Source organism: Strigops habroptila, chromosome 21 (assembly GCF_004027225.2).
Source record: "Strigops habroptila isolate Jane chromosome 21, bStrHab1.2.pri, whole genome shotgun sequence".
NCBI lineage: Eukaryota > Metazoa > Chordata > Aves > Psittaciformes > Psittacidae > Strigops > Strigops habroptila.
The window spans coordinates 4,114,758-4,137,355 of NC_044297.2; the positions used below are offsets into that span (position 1 = coordinate 4,114,758).

Here is a 22,598-nt window from a genome sequence, read left to right on the forward strand (position 1 = left end):
ACAAAAACCAGAATACATGCGGTCCCGGTGCGCGGCGGGCCGGGCTGGGGGAGCTCCGCTCGCTTTGAGCGGGGGATTTTGCCCATAATAAAAAGTTTTAAGGCTGGACCCGGCAGCTCTCGCACGGGGGGAGCACAGACCCCGCGGGCAGCGCTGCCGCCCGGTTCGCTCCCTCTGGGCGCTTGGTTTTTAAACCCCGCGCCCGACAGCGAACCAGCCAACTACCTGTGCGACTGCCTTGTCGCTGCAGCACGGTTGGATCGTTACGTGGCCGTTGGCGTGGGGCGGACGGGCCGTGGCATGAAGTTCGGAGCTCGCCCGCCCGCCGCGCTCCCGGTGCCGCGGCCCCGCTGCCCGCTCCCCGCCTGCGGGTCCGGCCCCGGGACCGCTCGTTTCCCGCCAATCCGCGGACGGTATGCTAATACGATCCCTTATTTGGGAGAAGGCTCCGCCCCCTTCCCGGTACGTCCGCGGTAACCCATTCATGGTGACCGGCTGCGGGAGGACCGGCTCTTCCCGGTGGAGCGGTACAGACCCTCCTTAGCTCCGCTTCTTCCTTTCTTGTCCAATTTATCCCGCTTTTTTTTCCCTGTTCCCCCCCCGGATTAGGCAGCAATCAATCCTTCTCCCCGTGTCTGTGGAGAAACAGGTGATCCTGGTTAACAGCCATCGCTTTCTGGATGCAGTTTCCTCTCCTGCGTTTGAAGGATGATGATACCCGGCAAGACTGAATCAGCATAACTTTTACTTTGCAAGAGGAAAAACTTTTTATTTTCTCTATTTGAAGGCATTAAAAACACGTAGCACTTAAAAAAGCAGAAGAAGTTGGTTTTAAAGCTGAACTTCTCCACTTTCCTGGGATTTGTGTGTGCCAATTCCAAAGGCTGTGTCTTTTTATTTTCTTTTTCTTCTTTTCTCCTCCCTTATCTCCCAAAAGGAAACTGTTGCTAGTTGGAATAGACTTTTTAAATGTTTGGGATTCAAGATACTTTAGGAAGAGGACCAATTCTGAAAGATAAATCGCTAGGTTCTGAAATGGATTCCGTCAGGTCCTGGGTCAGAAACGTTGGGGTTGTGGATGCAAACGTAGCAGCACAAAGGTAACCGTGACTATTTCTCCCCATTTCCCCCCGCCTTTATTTATTTATCTTTTTAAGCAAGCCTTTACTCTCTATTGTTTTTGCATTTGATATTAAATTTATCCTCTCCCTTTCTGTCCCCTTCCCGCTCTCCTCTAGTCAGTGAAAATCCAAGCTAGTGCAGCTAGAGCTAGGGAGAAGCGCTCCAAACCCGGAGAGCATCAAGCGTCCTAAAATCCAGTGCGGGGATCGGATGACAGCGACATCGGCTCATTACTTCTTTTTCTGCACAAGGGAGGTGTGTGTGGGGTGGATTGTAACTAGCAATACAGGCTGCTCCTGCCCGCTTTGTGGGTCGGACAGCCGAATAGGAGTGGACAAAGTTAGAATTAAATTTAGGTCTTTCCCTCCCCCCTCCCCGGCCCATCTTGTTCTACTTAATTCAAGTGGCTCTGCAGCTACCGTAGGCACCGGCGAAACCTTCCCCCGCGGCTTCAAGGCCGCGAGCTGCCTAAAGCAGGCGAGCAGCGGGCGGAGCGCGGTTCTCAGGACGAAGGGGAGCCTGCAGAACAAGAGGACGTGCGGCAGCGCGGAGCCCCGCGGGTGCTGCGCGGAGCCGGCGGGGAGCACCTGCCCGCGGGGCTCTGCGCCGAGGGGCTGTGGAACGCACCGGGCTGGGGCCGGGTGGTTGCACTTTGGTTTCTGCTTGTTTGGACGGGTTACACCACCCCTCCCACCCCCTTTTATTTTCTCTTCCCAGCCAAGTCGGCACAGGACCGTTATTCCAGTCTCTTCCCGTTAGGGGTAAGACGATTAAACCCCCTTCTAGGTATTTTTTTTTTACTTCCTTGCTCTTTGGATACATTTAAAAAAAAAAAAAAAAAAAAGGGTGTGTTTTTCTTCCTTTTTCTTTTTTTTAGTAGCAAAAGAAAAAGGTTAAATCGGTCTCAGGAATAAGTGAAGGGCATGTGACAGCAGATGGGACTTCGAATGAATCAGGGATGTTATAGAAATGGTACCTCCATGCCCCCACCCCCGGCCTGATCCGTGAGCGAGGTTTTCTGAGGGCTATGGGAGGAGTTATCAGAGTTTTATGAATGTCAATAGATGGTTTAATAAATACGATGAGGGGAGGAAGAGGTTTATTCCCGAGGAAACCAAAAGCAAAAGGAAGCGGCTCCTAAGAAGCCTGTAACTCTTGGAGCAGTGGGGCAGCAGTCGCACTGTGCTGGGTGGTGGCATCGCCGGGGCTCTTTGAGAGACCTGTAACAAACCAAGAAATGCAGTAAATGAGAGGAAATCCCGAACTAGAGGCAGTCGTGGCGGATGTGGTGAGTTCACACTGCACCTATTTGGCAAGGGAAAACAGAGGGAAACATCTGCAGTTCTCCGAAAGAGTCAAACACTTTTGCCGATGCAGTGGAGCTATTCTGGGGACTGAAAATGCGAATCAGTTCTGACTCCCAACTTGTCTGGCAGGTAGACTTCATCTGTCTAGTAAGTAATCTGGACGTGCTAATGTGTACCACTCTTCTCTGAAGTGGGTAGAAGTCGGCATTAGGGAGAAGGAGCTACAACTAGTTTCACTAAGACATGTACCTGCAGTTTGGGATATTGTAGATAAACAAAAGCATTTGAGTCTTTCCAAATGTGTGTGAAACATCCCTGTGTTTTCTGCAGTCAGGGGCAAGGTTTGGGCAAGGGTGAATTAACTTGAGTCTAAATTCTTTCAATTTAAATCCGAAATTGAAGACCCAGACATCGGTTCAAATAGGACTAAAGGCTACACTGACAAACTTTGCTGCTGAGGGAAGTGGATGCTCTGCTTGAAACTAGTTGCCTTTCACCTAAAACGTAGGTGTCCTCAAGTTGACAGTCCGCTTGTAGGAAACGTTGTAGGGTTCTTGTCTCCTACAGGAGAAGCGAGCAATGTTGGGATGCACAGATAGCACTTCCAGACCCTCTAATATGTTACGCCGTCTTCTTACCCTGCATGTTGCATTCCAGAGATGAGTGTGACAGGCGAGAAGAAAATAGGTAGAGGAAGGAGTAAAACACTTACTGCATTTAGCAGTGACCGATCTCTTATCTTTCGGGGTCTGTAAATCATTCTTGTCCTCAGAGCAGAGCTGTAGACACCAGCGTTACAATGACAACCCGGCATCGCCCCTTCCTCCCTCCGGCCCGGTCGCAGCCCTCGGCCGCGCTTCTCGACAGTGGAGCCGCGGTGCCCGGGCGGGGAAGCGCCGGGCTCGGGGTCAGTGTGACAAGCGACTGCTCTAACGCCGTGTGCCCCTGGCGCAGGGGGGCCGATTCCCGGCTTTTCTCGGAATGTGTGCTGCCTTTTCTGTTGTTGTTTTGCTGTGACTGCTGCACAACCTGGTAATGTCTTTGTCTCTCCCCCACACCCCATCCCGTATGTTTCCTTCACAGCGGAGTAGCTTTGTCCAGAGCTCACTTTGAAAAGCAGCCACCCTCCAACTTGAGGAAATCCAATTTCTTTCACTTTGTTCTGGCTCTCTACGACAGACAGGGGCAGCCCGTGGAAATAGAGAGGACAGCTTTTGTGGACTTTGTAGAAAATGATAAAGTAAGGCTTGTTACCTTTCTTCTTCCTCTTTCCCTCTCTAAATCCGATATTTTCTTTTCCCTGTTGAGCTGTTAACTTCTAATACCTGTTGTCCCTAACAGAATACAACCAGCTCTTGGTTAAGGGTTCAGGTGCTTTGATAGAGCTGTTGCCCTCTGTGTGCTGCTGTAGTTAAAAAGGTTTGCAAGCCTCTGCTGTGTCGGGAATACAGTCGGAATTTCATAGACCCACTAAAAATAGAATAAAAAAAATTAATGGGGGTCACATGTGCCTTTTTTGGTGCCTACCAGGTCTGCCAAGTTTTATTAGTACCCTCACAGAAGTGGAATCTGACCTGCAATATGGCATATTATTGTTGAGCTTGACTATACATATTTTTGAAGGCTCCAAAGTCAATGGCAGGATTTAAAAAGCATTTGCTTTTGGATTTTAAAGCCCATATGCTGGCCGCTTCACCTTGGGTTTACAGTTGTTTTCTTAGTCATGGACAAGATACTTTTTAATGATGAAGGATGCTCATTAATTATTTCCTAGGAAATTACAGTAAAAAAAATCCATGCAAGAAACCTCCCTGTAACACAGGAAATAAATATCAGTAGTGACTCAGAATAACACTACTGCAGAGGAATGAGCACATTAAACCCCAAACCCACTGAGTTTTCCCACTGTCAATCTGCTTTATATTAACCGGCTTGAAATGGACACATTTATCTTGGTGTATTGCCTTGAAAAAGTGGAGAGCGTAGTAACAAATAGGAGGAAAAGAAGTTCTTGAACTCCTACAGGAAAAGATGTCAGCAGTATTTTGTAGTTTGTCCTGGGTCATTCGGAAGGTTAATACATCCCAATCAGTGGATTCACCTCGCAGAATTTTAATGAACTTTGTTGTCACTTCCATCATGATTATCAGCTTCTGCATTTTAAATGTGCCAAGTGTAAGTTCTGGAAGATTTTTAATTCTCTCTTTCAGGAGCAAGGCAATGAAAAGACAAACAACGGCACACATTACAAACTCCAGCTCCTCTATAGCAATGGTGAGTCCCCCCTCCAGTCACCTGCCGTGGGCTGTACAGGGAGGGAAGGTTTGTAGGTGCTGTCACTGTGATTTCTGAAGCACACTGAAATTCCCTTGCCTGATGCCCCTTCAGTGTAGGGATGGGCTCTGAAGTTTCCCTGGTGTGGATGGGCTTGGGAAACACACTAGAGGAAACAAAACTAAAATGGGCTTTCTGAGGATGGTTAATAAGGCACTAGATGAAACTAAACAGGTTTGTTCTGTTGCTGAGGGAAGGATGCGTGTGGCAGCGTTGTTTATTGCTCTTCTCTCTCGCTGTAGGTGTCAGGACTGAACAGGATCTGTACGTTAGACTTATTGACTCAGTCACTAAGCAGGTGAGCATAGCTAATGTGTGCCGTGCTGCCCTGCCTTGCTGCAGCCTGCCTTTTTCCCCAACACTACCCTGCATGCTTTTTTTCTCTGGTTCATCTTAAAGACCTTATTTTTGAGGACAATTGAAAAGTAATGCTCTAAAGTTTGTTTTTTTATTTTTTCCTTTATGGTTTGTAGGTTTTTATCCACTTCAATATTTATAAGCTGCTTTCCCTGCTCATAAAGGCTTTGGGGGAAGGTATTCATTTGTGAGCAGTGGTAAAAAGCCTTCACCTTCGATCTGAATATTATGATAGAATATTATGACAGAATGTTATTATAATGAATATTATGCTCCTGGCTTACCCGTCTTTAATTCTTGTAGCCCATAACTTACGAAGGACAGAACAAGAACCCCGAAATGTGCAGAGTGTTGCTTACCCATGAAGTCATGTGCAGGTAAGATGACTCGATTAATGGCATGGCATGTGTTAAGTTTGTTTCCATAGATGCCAGTATGGCCCTTCTGATGAAGTTGTGGTTAGGAAGAGTTTGATGTTTTTATTTGTTGTTGAATTGGAGGGGTTATTTATGTAAGAAGATTTTTCTTTTACCCATGAATAACGCTTGATTTGGGCTCAATACCTTATATTTGAGGTCTTATTTATCTTGTTTTGTTTTGGCTTTTCTTTTTATTTACTGCAAGAGATTGAGCAGCCCCACATTCGCAGTCTGACCCGCGCTGCTTTGGTTTAAACTGGGCCTCTGTATGCGCTGCTTAAATCAAGACTTTTCATCTGCCTGTTTCTTACCCAAGTCCTGTTTACCTTTTGAGAATGAGCAGTTGAATGTACAGATTTTTCCCTGGCAATTAGAAGGCATTCTTCATCTAATTTTATCTGGCGAAATCGTTTAATTTTCTTAATTATCATCATTCATATTCTTTAATTTTGCTTAGTTTTACCCCAGCCCAAACAGAAACTCCTCAACCCAAACCACAAATCATTTTCTATACCGTGTATGCAATATCTAGGGGACTTCCCCCTTTTACTTCAGAAAGACACTATTTTTAGCATGTAAAGTTATAAATTAGAGGGTAAAATGAGTTGAGGATGTTTTTAATAACAGTTGTCTAAGTCTAAAGTTACATGTACCTTATGTATGTACATCGCGCTTCCATGGGAACTTAGGGCTTTTCCCATTCTCATGTAATGACATTTTTTCCAATACATAGAACAATGCAAACAGTCACTGTTCTCATATTAAGGTGGGTTAAATTGTGCATAGAATGTTCTTTATAAAAGGAAGGGCAGAACCAATCTTGACCTTTATGAAACACAGTTTGTGATTTATTGTATCAGTGGGAGGGGGTTAAGCTGTTGGACTGATCGTTACTTCTTTCAATGTTTGCAGTTTGCTGCTTTTTTTTTTTTTTTTTTTTTTTTTTTTTTGTTTTGTTTTTAATTATTTTTAAAGTAGCCTTTTAATGTAGTAGTAAGAGCAGCCTGTTTGCACAGACTTCTTGTCAAGGGAAGGTCTCAGTTTCAGTACTTGGGTATTATGTCAACTATTCTGTCACTTTTTAAATGTAGTAAGAATCGGGTCAATGTGTAGTGTTTCTGTTGGGCTTTGCTCTTGTTAATTAAAAAATGAGCATTGTCACTTCTGTCCAACCTTCACATCCGGGTGCACAAACACGGAGTGTATCAGCCGAGACACGCGTTTGGCGCGCTGTACGGGGACCGTAGATGTAGGAGCAAGGAGCAAGGGTAACTATTACTTTCTGTCACATCTGGAACTTGCAGATGTATTTAAATACATAATTTAAATATACATGCTATCCGTAGTGTGGAAAGTCTTTGCTGTAACTGGGTGAACATCAGAGAAGGAAAAATTTTGGATTTTCCATGCAGTTGTGATAACAACGTAACAGCACACTTCATCTTTCTCCTTTCTTCCTGTATCTCTGTATCTATCTGCAATCTTGCAGTTCTATTTTAGAAGTTGAAGTATTTCAGCAAACACCAGCACCTTCCCATCCAAATATACTTCAAAATAAAATTAATTTGGCTTTTTGCCCTGCTGTTTCTCTATACTTCTGTAGTATCAAACACTGCTCAGCTTTTATAAACCTGGCCTCCACTGATGCCTGCAAACATATTCCGTGCTTGATTTAAGGTAGTGTTCTACAAATGTAAGCCATTATTCCGATTACACTGAACTTTCCTGCTTGATAGATTAGCCAAGGAAGAATTACAACTCGGGGATGTCCTTTCTATGTAAAACACAGATTAGTGAAGGAAAGCAAAAGCACTCTGTAACCTAATCAAGACATTTGGTTTTAAATGTCGTGTTTTCCTAAAGTAGCTCTGAACAGGATGCTGCGTGTTCTGAAGAGGCATTACACATATCACTTTGAATAATGCCCAGGGAATGGATCCAACTCTAGTTAAACTTGACATTTTATTTTATTTCTTTTAAGTACAATAATCAAATCTTCCTCATTGTGTGCTGCTTAAGTGGCAGCATCAATTTTTAAAGCCCCTAGTTTAGTTTGCATTAGTAACAGTATATAAAAATTTAATGCACTGTACCCACTCTGCTGTCCAAATTGATGCCTGGTGTTTTTAAAAGAAGGGTCTGCCTGTCTTTCTGCTCCTCTGCTTCCAATCCTCACTAGTTGAAGGTAGGCTTTCTTTTTGTATGTAATCACACACGCAGCTATTCCTGCTGCATGGAGACAAGTGCATGCGAAACCCCGTCTCTTCCCCTCAGACGGTGACAGATGCATGCTTAGCAGGAAAGTTGTCTAAATATTGATACGGCTACAACAATCTGTCATACCCATTGAAAGTTAAACTCTCAACTCTCAATAATTAGTGCTTTCACTGAGAGGCTCCTATTTATTTATTTGCACATCTGAAATTTTTCATTTGGGTTATTCTGCCCTGATGGGAACTGTTCCTGTTAGGTGGGTCTCTCTCAGACACACAGGCTTCCCCCCATGGCTGGAAATCAAGGTAAACACTCTCCTCTCCTGGAATAACTTTTTTCTCCTCTTCTTTTTCTTCCAATTACTGACTAAGAGGAAACTAGTTGTTATGCTGCTGCCAGCAACCCCCTATGCCCTCAATGCTCAGAGGGTTAAAAGGTATTATAATGTGAACAGAAGTAGTCTCAGGGCCTACAGCTGGCTAATAACAGAGTTGTATTGAGCGCAGGCGAGCCCCACAGCTGTGACTTTCGCCACAAGGCTCAGACTAGACGGGAGCTCTAATCAGCTGGGCCAGGCGGCCGCTGGGGCCCGTGTCTTTATCGGCCAGATGGTGTGAATTTAGACACTTTTGTTATGCAATTGCAGGGAGGAGTTGGGGAGAAGAAAACAAAACAAAGGCCACCATGCTGGGAGCTTATTTGAGTTTGAAATTAGAGACAGATTTTTATTTTTTTTTATGGGGAGGGGAGGGAAGTTGAGGGCTGAATTTTAAAACCATTTTAGTCAAGTGTGAGGAGGGAAATGGTGCAAGTTTGCCTTTGACACGAGCCTTCTGGAGTATTCAGTTTGGAGATCTGGTGTTGGCCATAGTAGCTTTTTGGTTTCTGTGGTTGATTTTGTTGTTGGTTTTTTTTTTTTCCAGCACTATTCATAATGTAACCCGTTATTTTTCCCAGTTAGATCTAGTTGGAGGGCAAAGAATAGTAAGAAAAGGTGTAGAAAATACAGGCCTCAATATTCTTGTTTTAAGCGAATGGGCATCTCCACAGGTATGTTCCTGGCGCGATGTTGTAACAGAAGTTTAAGTATTGGTGAAGTGATGCCAATAGTTTGCTTTAAGAGAATATCATAGGCTTGATCCCGGACCACCAGAGCTGGGATTTTTGCCATTGACTTAAATTGAACCAAGTCAATTCTGTCACAGACAGCACTTGTAAACCAAACACAGTGGAAGTGTTAGTGCTTGGGTACAGCGATGGAATACTTGGAAACAAGGATTTAAAGATTTGAGAGGTACTTTTGCAAAGCTGCTGGGCTGAAACATCCTCAGTCTCTGAAAGCACTCTGTTGTAGCGTGTTCTGGGCCTTTGCTGCAAGTGACTCTTTTTCCCCAATCAGGAATCTTTTCATATATATTTGGGCTCAAAAAATATTCCAGTCAAAGGGAAAAAATTCTGGCGCAGTACCAAAACTCTGTTCTCCACGTGTGATCAGGGTTAGAGATCTGAAAAGCATTTTAAAATCTTTGGAGAAGTTTAGTTGGAAGCCACAGTTTTGGAAGGAAAATTTAGAGGTGTTCCAAATGTAAAGCTCCGAACTGTGACAATTGTGCAAACTCCCATCACCCAAAATGTGCTCTTTTCAGATCCCAGCCACGTTGAACTCCAACCTCGCAGAACTCATCCTAAAACACTTCCTATGCCAAGGAATGGCAGCCCTGGGTGTATGAGCTGATGAGATGAGGTGGAACTGCCGGTGTGTTCTGCTTGAATATTACCAGGGTGCAATCAGATACATGTTTATGATCATAAGTTACATCACTAAAGGATATCTAATTTAGTATTACTGCAGAGGAGAAACAAGAGCTGTTTCTGCTAGCTGTAAAAAACCCCAAACACTACAAAAGTATCTTAAAAATTGAGGGTTTTGTTTATTAGAGCAGCATGTAAACCAGCACCAGTGTTTATTCCCAGCGTTACATTGGATGTGTCGGAAGTAGACGCCAAATTTATATTCTTCTGTGTGAGGGTTTTCTGCTTTTGGGGGACTTATTTTTTCTTTAGGAACTATCTCATCTCAGCTTTTAGGACAAAAATATGCAATTCTCTTTAAACAATCATTAGGCAGTGAAATGCATAAAAGATGCACTTAAAGTTGGGAGAGGGAGGGAAGAGGATATTCTTAGCTAGTGTGAATTACCATAGCTTCACTGAAGTCGATGGAGCTATGACAATTTACAGCAGCTCGAGGCTCTGCCCCAGGGATTTTTAAATATTTAGTGTATCCTTTTATTTTAAAAGGACCAGCATTGATGAATAAGTGCAGGTTTGAGGCAAAGGGAATGAAGAAATGTTGAAGCAGTTAGAGCTGCTATTCAAATAGATCTGCTGGCTGGATCTCATCTTGCCGGGCAATTGCAACTCACGAACGGGAAGTTCCTGGCACACGCTGTGACTTCAGTTCCAAATACCTGCGTTTTCTCCTTTCCGTATCTGAAAGAGGTTTTTTGTCCAAATGCGTTTAGGTATATATAATTGAATATTAGGCATTTGGGGGGGGGGGAGGAAGCCCTTCTTTCATGCTTTGTCTGCCCTCAGTGAATTCAAGCATTTTACTGAATTTGGGATTTTTATTTCCTCCCCTTGAAATTGCTCTCCAGTTGGAAAACTGAAATTCAGAACTTTGCAAATGTACTCAGCCCCTGTTATTGTGCTGTACAGACCCCGCAGCAATTCCTTGATCGCATAGGTGTGAATTTGAACAACCTCAGCAGACTGTGGAAAGCAGAATTGTGGAAGGCGTTTGTGTCACTTAGGGCAGAATTTGCTCCAGTGACTTTTGAAGCATATGGGACATGGGATGCAGACTCCGTAGTTTTGGATGTCTCCATCCTCTCCCTCCCGTGTTAGCTTTGGTTGGAACAAACTATCTGAGCATCTGAAATCTCTTCTAATGGACTGCTATGTCGCTACACATTTTTATAATGGAGAACTTCAGAGCAAGGATTGTTTTTAAAGTCTGTTAAACTTCTGGTACTCAGCTGATACACGGAGCATCACTCGTGTCCATGGGCGTATCAGTGGAAATTAAGTAATGACCCATCTCCTGATTTGTTTTTTATTTCTTGGTTTTTATTATTCCTTTTAAAAATGGGAAAAGGAAACGCAGTGGTTCTGTTCTTCCCTGAAGGAAGTTGGGATCACTGGAAGTGAAGAATATCAAATAGCTCTGAAGTGTAGGTTGCATTCTTCTGTACTCACTTCTGATATATCTCTGTATATATGCACACATCTGTGCATGCACACACATGCACACGTCTCTGCATACATGTGCACGCACACGCACAGATGTGGACATAACATGGATATCATTGTGCAGTACGTACCTTGCACAAGCTCCTGAGGGCTACAGCGTTATCTTGCATTTTCCTACCATGTCAGAGAAACATATTTGCTTCATGTTGTGAGCTCAACAGAGAGAGTTCTCATTTCCCTACAGTCATGTTGATGGCCACACAGTATAAAAGGTGTGTATAAATACATGCTTAATCAGAAGGGCTTATCACTGAAACAGTTGAAAGGGATTTACAGTTGAAATGCCAACCTGAAAAACACCTTTTCAGAACCTTAGTAAGATCTAAGTACGGTTCAGTTTCTGTTTAGTCATTGGTGCTACTAAGTGTTGAAGTTTCCTGTGGATGTATGAAACTTAGGGGTTACTGGATATTTAGTAGTCAACAAATCTGTTATTAGAATAAAACAAATCCTTAAGTTGCTTATAGTCAGGTCTAACACCTTCTTTAGATGGACTTTTAACCATACATAACACAATACTTGTGCCCATCATGTCATTATGACATCTGTTAACCATTTATTAAGCTTTATAAATAGCACCTTAGGCTAAAGCATGACCATGTTGCTTTTCATTTTTGGCTGGGAATTTCAAAAAAAGACTCTGGGGAGCTAAGTGCCAAAATCCAGCTGGAATCATCCGGGACTTGGGCGCCCAGTTCCCTTCTGGAAAGCCTAGCCAGAGTTTTCTGTCACTCTTCGAGGCACATGTTGAGTTCTGAAGCTTTGCAGACAAGACTTTTAGCTGGTTGCTTTGCCATCAACTGTCCCAGTAATTCTTTAACGTTGGTTTTCTCTCTCTTTAGTCGGTGCTGTGAGAAGAAAAGTTGTGGCAACAGAAATGAGACTCCGTCTGACCCTGTGATCATTGACAGGTAGGAAACAAATCCTCATTCTCTTACAAAAGCAACCCCAAATTGTTGGTTGTGCTTTGAGGTGGCTGAGGGTCTGTGATGATGGTTGTCTGTCCGCGTCTGCCACTGGGGATGTCTGTGCTTCGTGATTCCTTACAGAACTACCAGCCTAAGAGCTGGTTGGCTTTAGTCCATCTGGGCTTACCTTGGCATGATGATTGATGTGCATCTTTTAAGCTAAATTCTCTGTGTATCGCTTTCATTGTGAGCAAATATTCCATATATACATCTGGAATGTTTTCTGTTCACCAAGGATGTGATCCAACTGGGTTACTGAGACAGATAAAGCTTTGAGCAACCTGGCAGCTTCAGTAATATTCTTTAACAAAATACCACTTCTGTAGGAATGTGGGGAGGAAGGAAGGGGTAAAGGCAGAAGTGCAGCATGTTAGGCAGGATTAAAACTGATGGTTTGGGGGTTGTGAGCAATTTCATGTAGAACAGCAGCTTCATGTTACGCAGTTCCAGATCCAAGTCTAGGTTCTGCTTGCCAGTTTCTAGGTAAATAACAAATAGGGGAGAGCAGCAGTTTGTTAAATCATGAACTGGCACACTAGAAACTGTGAGTACTTGTGAAGGCTGAGAGGTCGCCTGTGAACTCACTGACTCGAAGTGGTGTTTGTGATCTGGAGTTCAGCAAGAGTCCAAAAGGAAAAATAAGAGTAGACAGAGCTTTCACAAAGAAGTGCACAACCAAGATCTCCAGAAGGAGAACAGGAAATAAGGGAAAGTCAGGAAGAAACCTTCTCCCCCCAGTTTAATCTACAGTAACTGTTTAAAGAGCTTCTTTTCCCTGAAGCAGCTGGTACAAGGGGCCAGAGGAGAGCTGCTGCTGAAGTGGATTGATTGTGGATTCAGCTTTTATGTCTGTATGTGTCTGGCATGCTCTATCTACATTCTAATAAGCATTATTTGTCATAGTATGTCTTGTGAATTTGTTTTGGCATTCAGAATGGTCAAGCTGGTTTGAATAAAGATTTGCAATTCTTTCTTTCTTTTTTTCATGACAGAGTTAATCTAAGTATTTTGGAACGTTGATGTGATGGTTCTTCACCCCTTTTTACTCCATGGTTTTTCCTTTTAATATTGTATTTACAAGTTGTGGTTGGGGCCAGAGTTGGCAATGGCAGCAAACCAGGCTGTTTGTGTGGGGGCAGTTTCCTGACTGGAAGCAGAAGTCCCAGATATGCCATCTTGACCTTTTCTGTGAAATTTCAAGCTTATTTTTGGCTGTGTTGATGTTTGGTATGAATCTGCTTTTGGGAACTTTCCAATCTGAATGTTCTGAAACTGGTCTTGCTGCTGGAGAAGCAGCATGACGTGAGCACTGTATTAGCCCAGGAATTAAGTCCATGAAGGGGGTAGTTCCTAGCACTGACTGAGTTTGTCGTCTTGCACAAGCTGTGTGTTCTCATGCAAAATGAAGATTCTGAGGCTTTCTGTGGGGTTTTGAGATCTGTTGATGTAAACCACAATGGAAGTGTAACTAGGAAAAAGAACAGGGTTATTCTTTTTAACAGCAGCGTGTAAAACACACATCACAAGTTATCTATGTGGTCGGTGAGTCCCAACCTTTCTTAACATTCTCGGAAGCTTAGAGCTTTTCTTTGTAACTCCCCTGCTAACAGCAATAGGCATTCCCTTTCGTGTGGAAGAGCCCTCTAGGTTCAGTCTGGCAGCCTCTTATTGTGTGTCAGTTCTTCCTTTTCATCTCTGTGTGTGCGTGTCTCAACATTGGAAGTGAAATCTGGAGTCCAGTGACGGTAATAATAAGGTAGATGAGAGAAATAAAGGGTAAAGCCCAATAAAGCTGTTTCACTTGGTTTTAAAGGCAGTCACTAAATCAGATTTAGGCCACAGAGGAGAGGCATGATGACAAACCTGCACTGCTGTCTGGTGGCACGGTTTAGTGAACAGCGTGGTGCATAGAAGCTAAACTCAAAACTAAATCTTGTTGACCACTGATCGCAGGCCAGCATCTAGCAAATCACTCCCTTTTTTACACAGTTGCTCCTATTCCATCACTTTACCCAGTTACACAAGGTTTGAGAAGTGAGGGATAATCATGTGTACTACATCTTAACACATGTAATCCAAATATTATATCAAAGTTTATGCTGTACAGGTCTGCACAGAGGAATTCGTTGTCTGGGCTGTCACCTCAGACATGTCCACAGCAGTAAGTACAACTACCTATGAGTTTAGTTAAACACTCCACTCTCCCAAGCTGCATTCAGTGGGGCTGATCTTCCTGTCTTTCAAACAAGTAGAAAACTCTGCTGGAGAACTATATGTGTTCTGAACTAGCTTGGGAATCCAGGCAGCAGTGTTCTTATTTATTCAGGTGGTCTTTATATGGCTTCTTTAGAAGAAAACATCTATACTTAAGAGCTTAGTAGCAGGTGGGATATAATCTCTGAAATGCAGCTTGCCATCATGCAGGCCGAGAAAGGTAGGATGGTCAGTTCAGTGTTGCCTTCATGGTGGGTTTCTTCTTAGTTTAAAATGAACTACAGGTTCTTTTTAGAAATAACTGATAATTGGAGTGAAGGCGGGTGTTTTATTGTTTGAAATGATGGGTAAAGGTAAAAACCTGTGGTGTAACAATGCAGCTGTTAGATTCTAGCGTGTCTTTAGAGAAATGAAGAAGAAAGTAAAATGGAGGGAGAACGCTTGTGTTATGCAGAGCCATGTCTAAACACACGTGCTGAGTGACATGGAATAGAGCTTTCCATTTAGAATAGAAGGATTCCAGCTGTGCTTAAAACACTGTTTTGATTATACAGTGTAGGAAAGACCAACATCTTCCAAGCTGTAGCAGGTGACTGCCATAAGGTGTGAGAGCAGGGACGCAACCTAGATTTAGGTTGAGCTGTGTATAGCTTAGGTCTAGCAAGTTCTGTGTTTGATTTGCACCTTCCATAAAGGCAGTGGCCTACTGAAATACACAGGATTGGGAGGGCACCACATTACTGATCTCTAAGCTGCTGTACTGTACAACTAGCTTTCCTCAACAGCAAAGGAGCTGCAAGGCAGAGGGGTTTGGAGTCCAAGATGAAGGAAGCTCCTATCACGAGGGGGCACAAGTTAACTGAACTATTCTGGGGACATCTCAGGGTGGTGAAGCAGCTCCTGGGTGAGATCTACACCCGTGTCTGTGTACTGAAACTTCAGTATTCTAGTGAGGGGCTGCATGTGGGGTGTGTGTCTGTGCTCTGCTTCGGCCCACGCCATAGACACATCCTACAGACCTCAGGAGACTACTGAAGCCATCGGATCGGTTGAGGTTAAAACCATCCACTGTTGCACTTGAGCTGATCATGCACCAAATTTAGCTGAGTTCAGAGACTACGTTGCAAGTTGCTGCAGATGACCATAACTCCATGAGCAGTGCACAGCAGTGCAGTGTTTTCCCCTTTCTTTGTTTCTCTCCTTGCTTTTTATGCTCCCAGGAACTGACTCTTAGACTCTTGTGTTGGTTTACCTGTTTATGGCTATAGGGAGGCACAATTCATTGGTGTTTGCCAGATCCTGGAAACTTGTATCCCTCTTTAAAAAGGAAGAAAATGCTCAGTGGGAAAAAAATGTCAGTCGTGTTGTTGTTGTTGGGTTTTTTCTTCTCCTTGAATGAATTCCAAAAGTTCTTATGCTGAATAAAACATTTCTGCTGTGACCTTTGCTCTGGGGACTAGATTTAGATCCTAAGAACCTCGCAGTTATTTTTCCATTCACTCTTGAAAACTAGCACTTTTCTATAGGAAAGGGAACTTCTTCACTGAAATTCACTGTGACCCTCTCCCACTGACAAAGGTCTGTAGGATATGTTGGAGTATGTAGGTTCCTGCAATGTTTCGATTCAGAATTCCAGGGTAAGTCTGATCAGAATCTGACTTCAGAATGCTGCCTCTGTTTCAACAGCAATGATACAGCTCAAACCCTGCAACGCTGCTATTGCAGAGGTCAAAAAGCAGGAAAGACAGAACCCCAATGGAGCACAGCACTGAAAGGACTGTGTGAGCATGGGCTGGAGGTTTCTTGATAGCTGTTTAGTTCAGAAGCATTTGCAGAATAGACACTCCAAGCTTTTTAGACAGCACAAATCCCAGTCAGCTCTAAAAATGTTAGAGCAAGCTTTAACTTTGCATATGAGATCAAAATTCATCAGAGCTAAATTGGTTCTAGTGTGTTTCCATGGTGGATGATAGCATGGGTGGGTTTCCAGGGATCTTTGTCTATTCATCCTGTCTTCCAGCTCAGTTTTTGGAGTTAGTACCTGTGAAATTGGTGGGTTTATGAGACTTCAGCAACGTAATGGTTTTTATTCTCATGGCTGAAGTGGTGGTTCTCGATGTTCCTTGTAATTCCTGGAAATCTGTGAACTTTGAGTACTAACATTCCCTTCTTTGTTGAAATCATAGGCAGGGATGTGAAGTGGAGGGGTTGGGGTGGCTTCCAGATAGAAGGGTGGACGCTTGTTCTTTTAAAGATGATACTTCCCAAATGAAAACTGTGTTTTGCTTATATTACAATTAGTTTTCCTCCTTTCCCACTGCAGTGATGCACATAAAAAAGAAACCTGGTCTTGTGATTAAAAGGTCAGAGATGCTGCAAATGAATTTAATTCCTCATTTTACTGCAGATTTACTCATTTTGGGAGAGTTGTGTAGTTGTGGATATAAATTCCCCATTCATCAAGTGGGAATGTTGGGGGGTGTTTAATTTGTATTTTTCGTCTTTGTGTTTTTTTTTCTTTTTTCTCTTAATCTCAGCCATCTAAAAAGGACTTTATCCTTTCCATCACCCTTTCAGGCTGATCCCAAAACCCATGGGGTAACATAAGGATACTTCCTAATGCTTAGGGGCAGAACAGCATGAATGGAGAGGCCTGGATCAAATTCCCACTGACACAAGTTGCCCTGAGACTTCAAACCAGTCACATAAGTCCTTAGTTTCCCCCTGTGGAAAGTGGTTTCAGATTCTTCAATAGGAATTTTGGGTTTATTTTTCATATTTCTACTGTGAGGATTTCACCTCCATGGCAGAGGTGGATTGTTCTTGTTCTGCTGAGCTCCACACTCCTTGTAAGCCTGCCAAGGTAGAATAAATGTCTCAAATCTGTTGCTGCTGCAGGGTGAAACCAGGAGCCCCAGAGAGACACAGCCCTGCTCAGCTCCCTGTGTGCTCCAATCCCCCCTTCCAAGCCTCCAAACCCCACAATGATCTCTTCTCTTGTCCTAGGGAGTCCAAGTTCTTTGTTCACTGCTAAACCCTGCTCTCCTGCAAAGAGCTGCTGTTGTGCCATCTGTCTCTTTATGAATTTTTTAGTAGACTGGATGTTTGTGGGGAGTCAGTAACTTAAAGTGCACTATCGGAGCGGTTTGACAAGTGGTTCTCTTAGTGCCTAATGTGTGTGTTTGGTTCTTCCCCCTTCTTCCCCTTTTAGGCAAAAAGAACGTTTCTTTACTAGTTTGCTGTCCAAAACATCTTGGAATCTTTGCTATGTACAATCACTTAAAGCTTGTAAATGGAATAAACTGGAGGCTGGTGTCACTTAATCTTCCTTTTAATGTCAGCAGACAACAGGTTTTCCAGCAAGCTGGTGAGTCAAGAGGAGCTTAAAGATCTCTCTGAGTGTGTCTGAAAACTGAAGGATGGACTTGTGGCTAAGGAACTAGTTTGAACTGTGGAAGTCCCAGGTTCCCCATTGCAGACTATGTGTTTTTCCAGCCATTCCCATAGGCTTTTCTACCTTTCACTGGTAACACAGAGAGACACATGCTGAAAATTGATGTGTGCAAATACTGTGGTGATGTGGAAAACTGTTGCCATTAGGTGGCAATTGTTTTGGAGTGATTTAAGAGTTAATCTCTCCCCAGACCGTTAGTTGCTGCTGCCTAGGCTGAGGGTGTTACTGCTTCTGAAACGAAGCAAAAAGACATGAGATGAGTTTAAATCACTGCTGACTTCAGCCATGGATCTATTAGGAAGCAATATAACTGGGACCCCACTTCCACTAGCTTTTTGTACAGGAGTGCTCCAAGCCATGTGCTGTCAGTGTGTGACTGTGCAGCGTTCTGTCCTGAGCCCTCTGAATGGAGCACTTGCCTTTTGGGAGAAGTTTGAGGGGAAAAACATACAGGTGGAGTATTAACCAGGATTGGTCGGTTTAGTCCACTAAGTCTGTGACCGAAACAGTCAGCACATGTTCTGGTTTCAGAACTGCAAGTGGAGCATGGTTAAGTCTTTGAGCAAGCTGAGAGAGCTGGGCTGGTTCAGCCTGGAGAAGAGAAGGCTCTGGCAGACTAAGAGCAGCTCCAGTGCCTAAAGGGGCTACAGGAAACCTGGAGAGGGGCTTTGGACAAGGGCCTGTAGGGACAGGACAAGGGGAATGGCTTTAACCTGCCAGAGGGGTTCCCTGATGCTTTAGTGCAGTTTTGGCAGCAAGCATGGACAAGTTCCAATCTTGTTAGATGAGCTGTGCTTTAGTGGAGACAAAAACTATTGATGGTGCTGGCTGGGTGAATCCTGACCAAGCAAAGTCCAAACATAGAGTGGAAAAATCCTTGTCTCCTCTTAAATGGAGGCTTTGTCCTTGCAGTAAAGAGAATTTGATGCAGTTTGTCTTGTGCTTGTATGAATAGCCAGCTGATACTGAGGGCTCTCAAGACAGATGTAATAGCAGTGCGAGGAGCCAGTGGAGTCAATGAGTTTGGTAGCAGTAGAGTGGGGAATGGAATCAAAGTTTCCCAGGAGCTAAAGCACCTCTGGGAATAGTAGCTGAGGGTAAATTCACCGTGCAAACAGGGCAAAAGAAATTCTGGGCATGTAGAGCATGTGTGACATGGGATCTCTAAAACTCAGCTCTTTGAAAATGGTCCGCATTTGCTTGGAGCCATCTGAACTCATCTTTGCCAATATTTCGGGGTATTTGCATCTTAATGAAAGCATCCTCTGTGTATTTATGACCTGAAATACTCTTCCTTATCACTTTTGCCCTCCTCTAGGCCTCTGTCTAGACCTGGTTTTATGGACTTGTCACTTCATCTGCCCTAGCTGTTCTTGTTACTGCCTCTTGCTTTCCTTTTGAACCTTTTTTTTCTGTCCATCCCTTCCTTGGGTTTCTTTCACCATCTGTTTCTGGTAAGATCTCATATATTTTCCATGCTGTTAACTTCAGCCGCTCTGCAGCGAGTGCTTCACATCTGAAAAAGGGCTCCCAGTTAACGTATAGTGTTTGCTCCTTTCAGGTAGGGGATGAAATAACTTGTCTTGCTCAGAACATCACCCAGAGTCCTTGCAAAATGAAGACAAGGTTGAGACTGAAAGTATATAACGTATATCTGAAACTTGGTAGGTCAGATAGTGATGGGCTCATCATTTCAACAACAGTAAGAGCTGACATGACTTGCCCAGGATCATGTAGGAGACAGTGTGGAGTGGAATCCAGGTCTTGTGTGTTCCAGGCTGGATCATGAAAGCATATCCTGGAACAGCATTTCCTCTCTGCAAGTGTAAGTCATATTCCTATCTTTCTCTCTGATGGGGATCTCTAACATGCTGCCCTCATCCAACTCATCTTTCTTCTCTTTCTTTTTTTCCTTTCCTCCCCATCTCTTCTTCTCTGGTCACTTCCTTCACAAACAAATGCTTATTTCTCCATGGGCAATCCATTTATAACTCTATGTTTGGTGGCTTTTCCTTCAAGTGGAGTCCATTGAGCTTGTAAATTGTATTGGATCAGTGAGCCTATAATGAGGCTTCTAAGTCCAAACAGTGCAAGTCTGCTGGGATTTTATTGTTCATAAAGCTTCTTCCCTGGGGAGTGATAGAGCCATTAGGTGTGTGCTGTGTTTAATATTTGGTCACGGCAGGAAGCAATAATTTTCCCTCTTTTACTGTGGCTCCTGAGTTGTGTTTAAGCAGTCAGCTTATTTGAGTGCCTGTGAACCCATTAGGCAAAAGGAGCTGCTCTGCCCTACTTGGGTTTGTATCTATCCTACAAAGGCCATTTCAAGAAAGTAAAACGAAGCAGCAGCTGATTGCCCTGTGGTGGCTCTTAGTCAGTTGCCCCTCTCATGAACTCAAGTGCTGCCACACCTGACAGGAGATGGCATGAAGCTGATTTCACCAGATGATGGCATTTCTCATGCTGAAGGGATTGTTCTATTTATTCCAGCAGAGAACAACCACCAGGGCTCCTGTTTGTATGGTGTGTTACGGAGTTAAGGATTCATCTTGTGCAAATCCACATCAAAACTTCCTTTAATTTCAGTGGAAGCAGGAGCAAGGTTCTGGAGCAGGAGCAATACTTCTGTTCAAGTATTCTGGAAGTGGGTGTGTATTTTTTAGCAATAAAAATCAAAATTAACAATTTTTGTGCCTCTTTTTCTCTGAGGTCCAACTATGAGCCCGTTCCAAAGGTTCCATTTCCAGAAGGCACCACATCCAGCAAACCGTGTTCATTGAGATAACTACAAAAATCTGCACTTAAAATGTATTTTCAGTGGGGAAAAAAACCCCAACAAAACCACCAACCAAGAAACCAACCAAAAACCAAGTAGTGAAACCCAGTCTGCTTTTCCAGGAAAGAACTGCACTTTGGGAAAGGAAACTGGCAGAGTCTGGGCTGTAGGAGCTTTGCAGCTCCAAGTGTCATAACTTCATACCCACATGGCCTGGGGTGATCAGTGAGTGGGGCAAGTCCAGCTCTGCAGCCCGTGGAGCCCTTTTCCCTCTGCTCAGGTTTTGGCATGAAGGCAGAAAATTCTGCTCCCTGGATTTTTTTTATCCCTGGAAAGAGAAAAGAGTGGAGTAACTGTTCTCCTTGGAAACATGAATCCCAAGCAAAGGAAGATGGTATTGTCAATTATTGCGAATCCTTTCAGGATTCAGGCTCTGTAGCATGATAGGAAGTAGCTCCTCTGACAGCCTTTCCCTTGTATTCCCAGTGCTTCCCTCAAAGTACTAGTCAGCTTTCTCCACAGGATGTGCCATCGGTTCTGCATGCTCCTTATGCTTTCCATTGTTGCTGCTGCCTGCACCACCAAGCTGGTTTGTCAGCCTGGTTATTGTAGGTGTTCACTTGCTCTAGTTTGGTCTGTTCCTTTGCTTCAGGGGAAAAGTTTTGCACTACCACATTTTCCTGCTGGGTCCTTGTCTTGATCTTTGCAGCTCTGTGCAAGAGGCTTGTATCAGAAAGGAAAGAAATAATTGCCTTGCTCTTAGGCTCTGGACTCAAGAGCTGTGTTGCAAAAGCAGGACTGCATGGGGTACGTTTGCGTTAGCCAGACACACACACGGCCTGTTTCACAACGCCAAACCTTAGAGAAAGATGAGGGAGTGTTTGAAAAGAGGTGGCACAGGGTGGGTAATTACACAGCTGTTTAAAGCACTTGAAAGCCAGGACACAGTGAACAGATGAAATTAGCTGGTGGCATAAAGAAATGAGACTTAAAGCCAAGAGTGGGGATGCCAATACAAATTGGATTGAATGATTTTTGAAGAGATGTGGTTGGGTTTTCTTCTGCAACTTCAATAAAAAGCTGTTTCAGCAAATGGGTCCCGTTTCAGCAAAGCAATTGGCACTTTTGTTTAGCATCCACATCAAGAAGCATGTATGTAAATATTTTGTTGAAACTAAGTCCTGAAAAGAAACATGAAACTGCTAAAATTCCCAGCTGGGCTTTGCTGTCCATTGTAAACTTTCCATCAGGAGCTACAGTTCCTCAAATTTCCTTGTTTGAAAAGATAAAACTTGGGATTCTCACATTCACATGAATCTAAACTAAAAAGTGCTGTTTGGGAGGATGGGTAAAGCTGAAGAGTTCTGCTCCTTCGTACGTGCTGTTCATCTTATGCATCTATCTGAAGGTTTATTCTGGACAGCTTTAAATGCTCCTTGAGTTAATGCTGCTCGCAGTGTCACTGGGTCTCCATGCTACATTGTGCTGGATACTAATTTGGAGCAGGAGTGAATACTTGAATAGTGATGTTTTTCCAAATCTCTCCTCATTAGGAACGTGGGTGCTCAGTACCTCGAAGAAAAATAATGATGACTTTGAAGGTTGACTCCACGCCAGAATAAATCATTTTACTTGATGTTGACAAAAGATTTGGTCAGTCAGAATTCCTCTGCTAAAGAGGGGGGGGGGAAGTATCCAGGGTTGTGTCAGTGTCACTTGTTGACATAGACCTCAAAAAAAATATCCTCTGGGACATTTTGGTTAAAGGTTTGGGGGTTTTTTTCCCCTTCCCCTTTATCTCAAGCATTTCCCAGCATTCCTGCAGGGACATCTGGTTCTCTCATTTTCCAGTTTTACTTCGGTGCCTTCAAAAAGTGTCCCTGTCAGTTGCTTTCTGTTTAGCCAAGCAACACAAGCAGGAGAGGAGCCCTGCCCGATAACTCGTCTAACACAGAGTTGCCCTTCAGAAGCAGTGACCTTAACCATTTCTGTGATGGGCAATGGGACTGGGTCCCGCTTCCCTTCATTTTCTTCTGTAGCTTCAGGTTTGTATATTTTTTACAGGCAAAATGTCTCTTTGTGTTGTCCATGAAGGCACGTGAAGTTCTATCTCTGTGC

General features: G+C 43.6%; 1 protein-coding gene across 1 annotated transcript in view; it reads left to right on the forward strand.

Annotated features, from left to right (window-relative positions):
- Window positions 1-533: 533 nt before the first annotated feature.
- EBF2 (EBF transcription factor 2) overlaps window positions 534-22,598 on the forward strand; it is a 126,497-nt gene continuing 104,432 nt past the window's right edge. Inside the window, exons 1-6 of the mRNA XM_030510217.1 lie at window positions 534-1,100; window positions 3,513-3,669; window positions 4,640-4,703; window positions 5,006-5,061; window positions 5,424-5,497; window positions 11,911-11,979. Of these exons, the coding sequence (XP_030366077.1) occupies window positions 970-1,100; window positions 3,513-3,669; window positions 4,640-4,703; window positions 5,006-5,061; window positions 5,424-5,497; window positions 11,911-11,979 (551 nt within the window). The 5' untranslated portion in view covers window positions 534-969. The remainder of the gene's footprint in view (window positions 1,101-3,512; window positions 3,670-4,639; window positions 4,704-5,005; window positions 5,062-5,423; window positions 5,498-11,910; window positions 11,980-22,598) is intronic.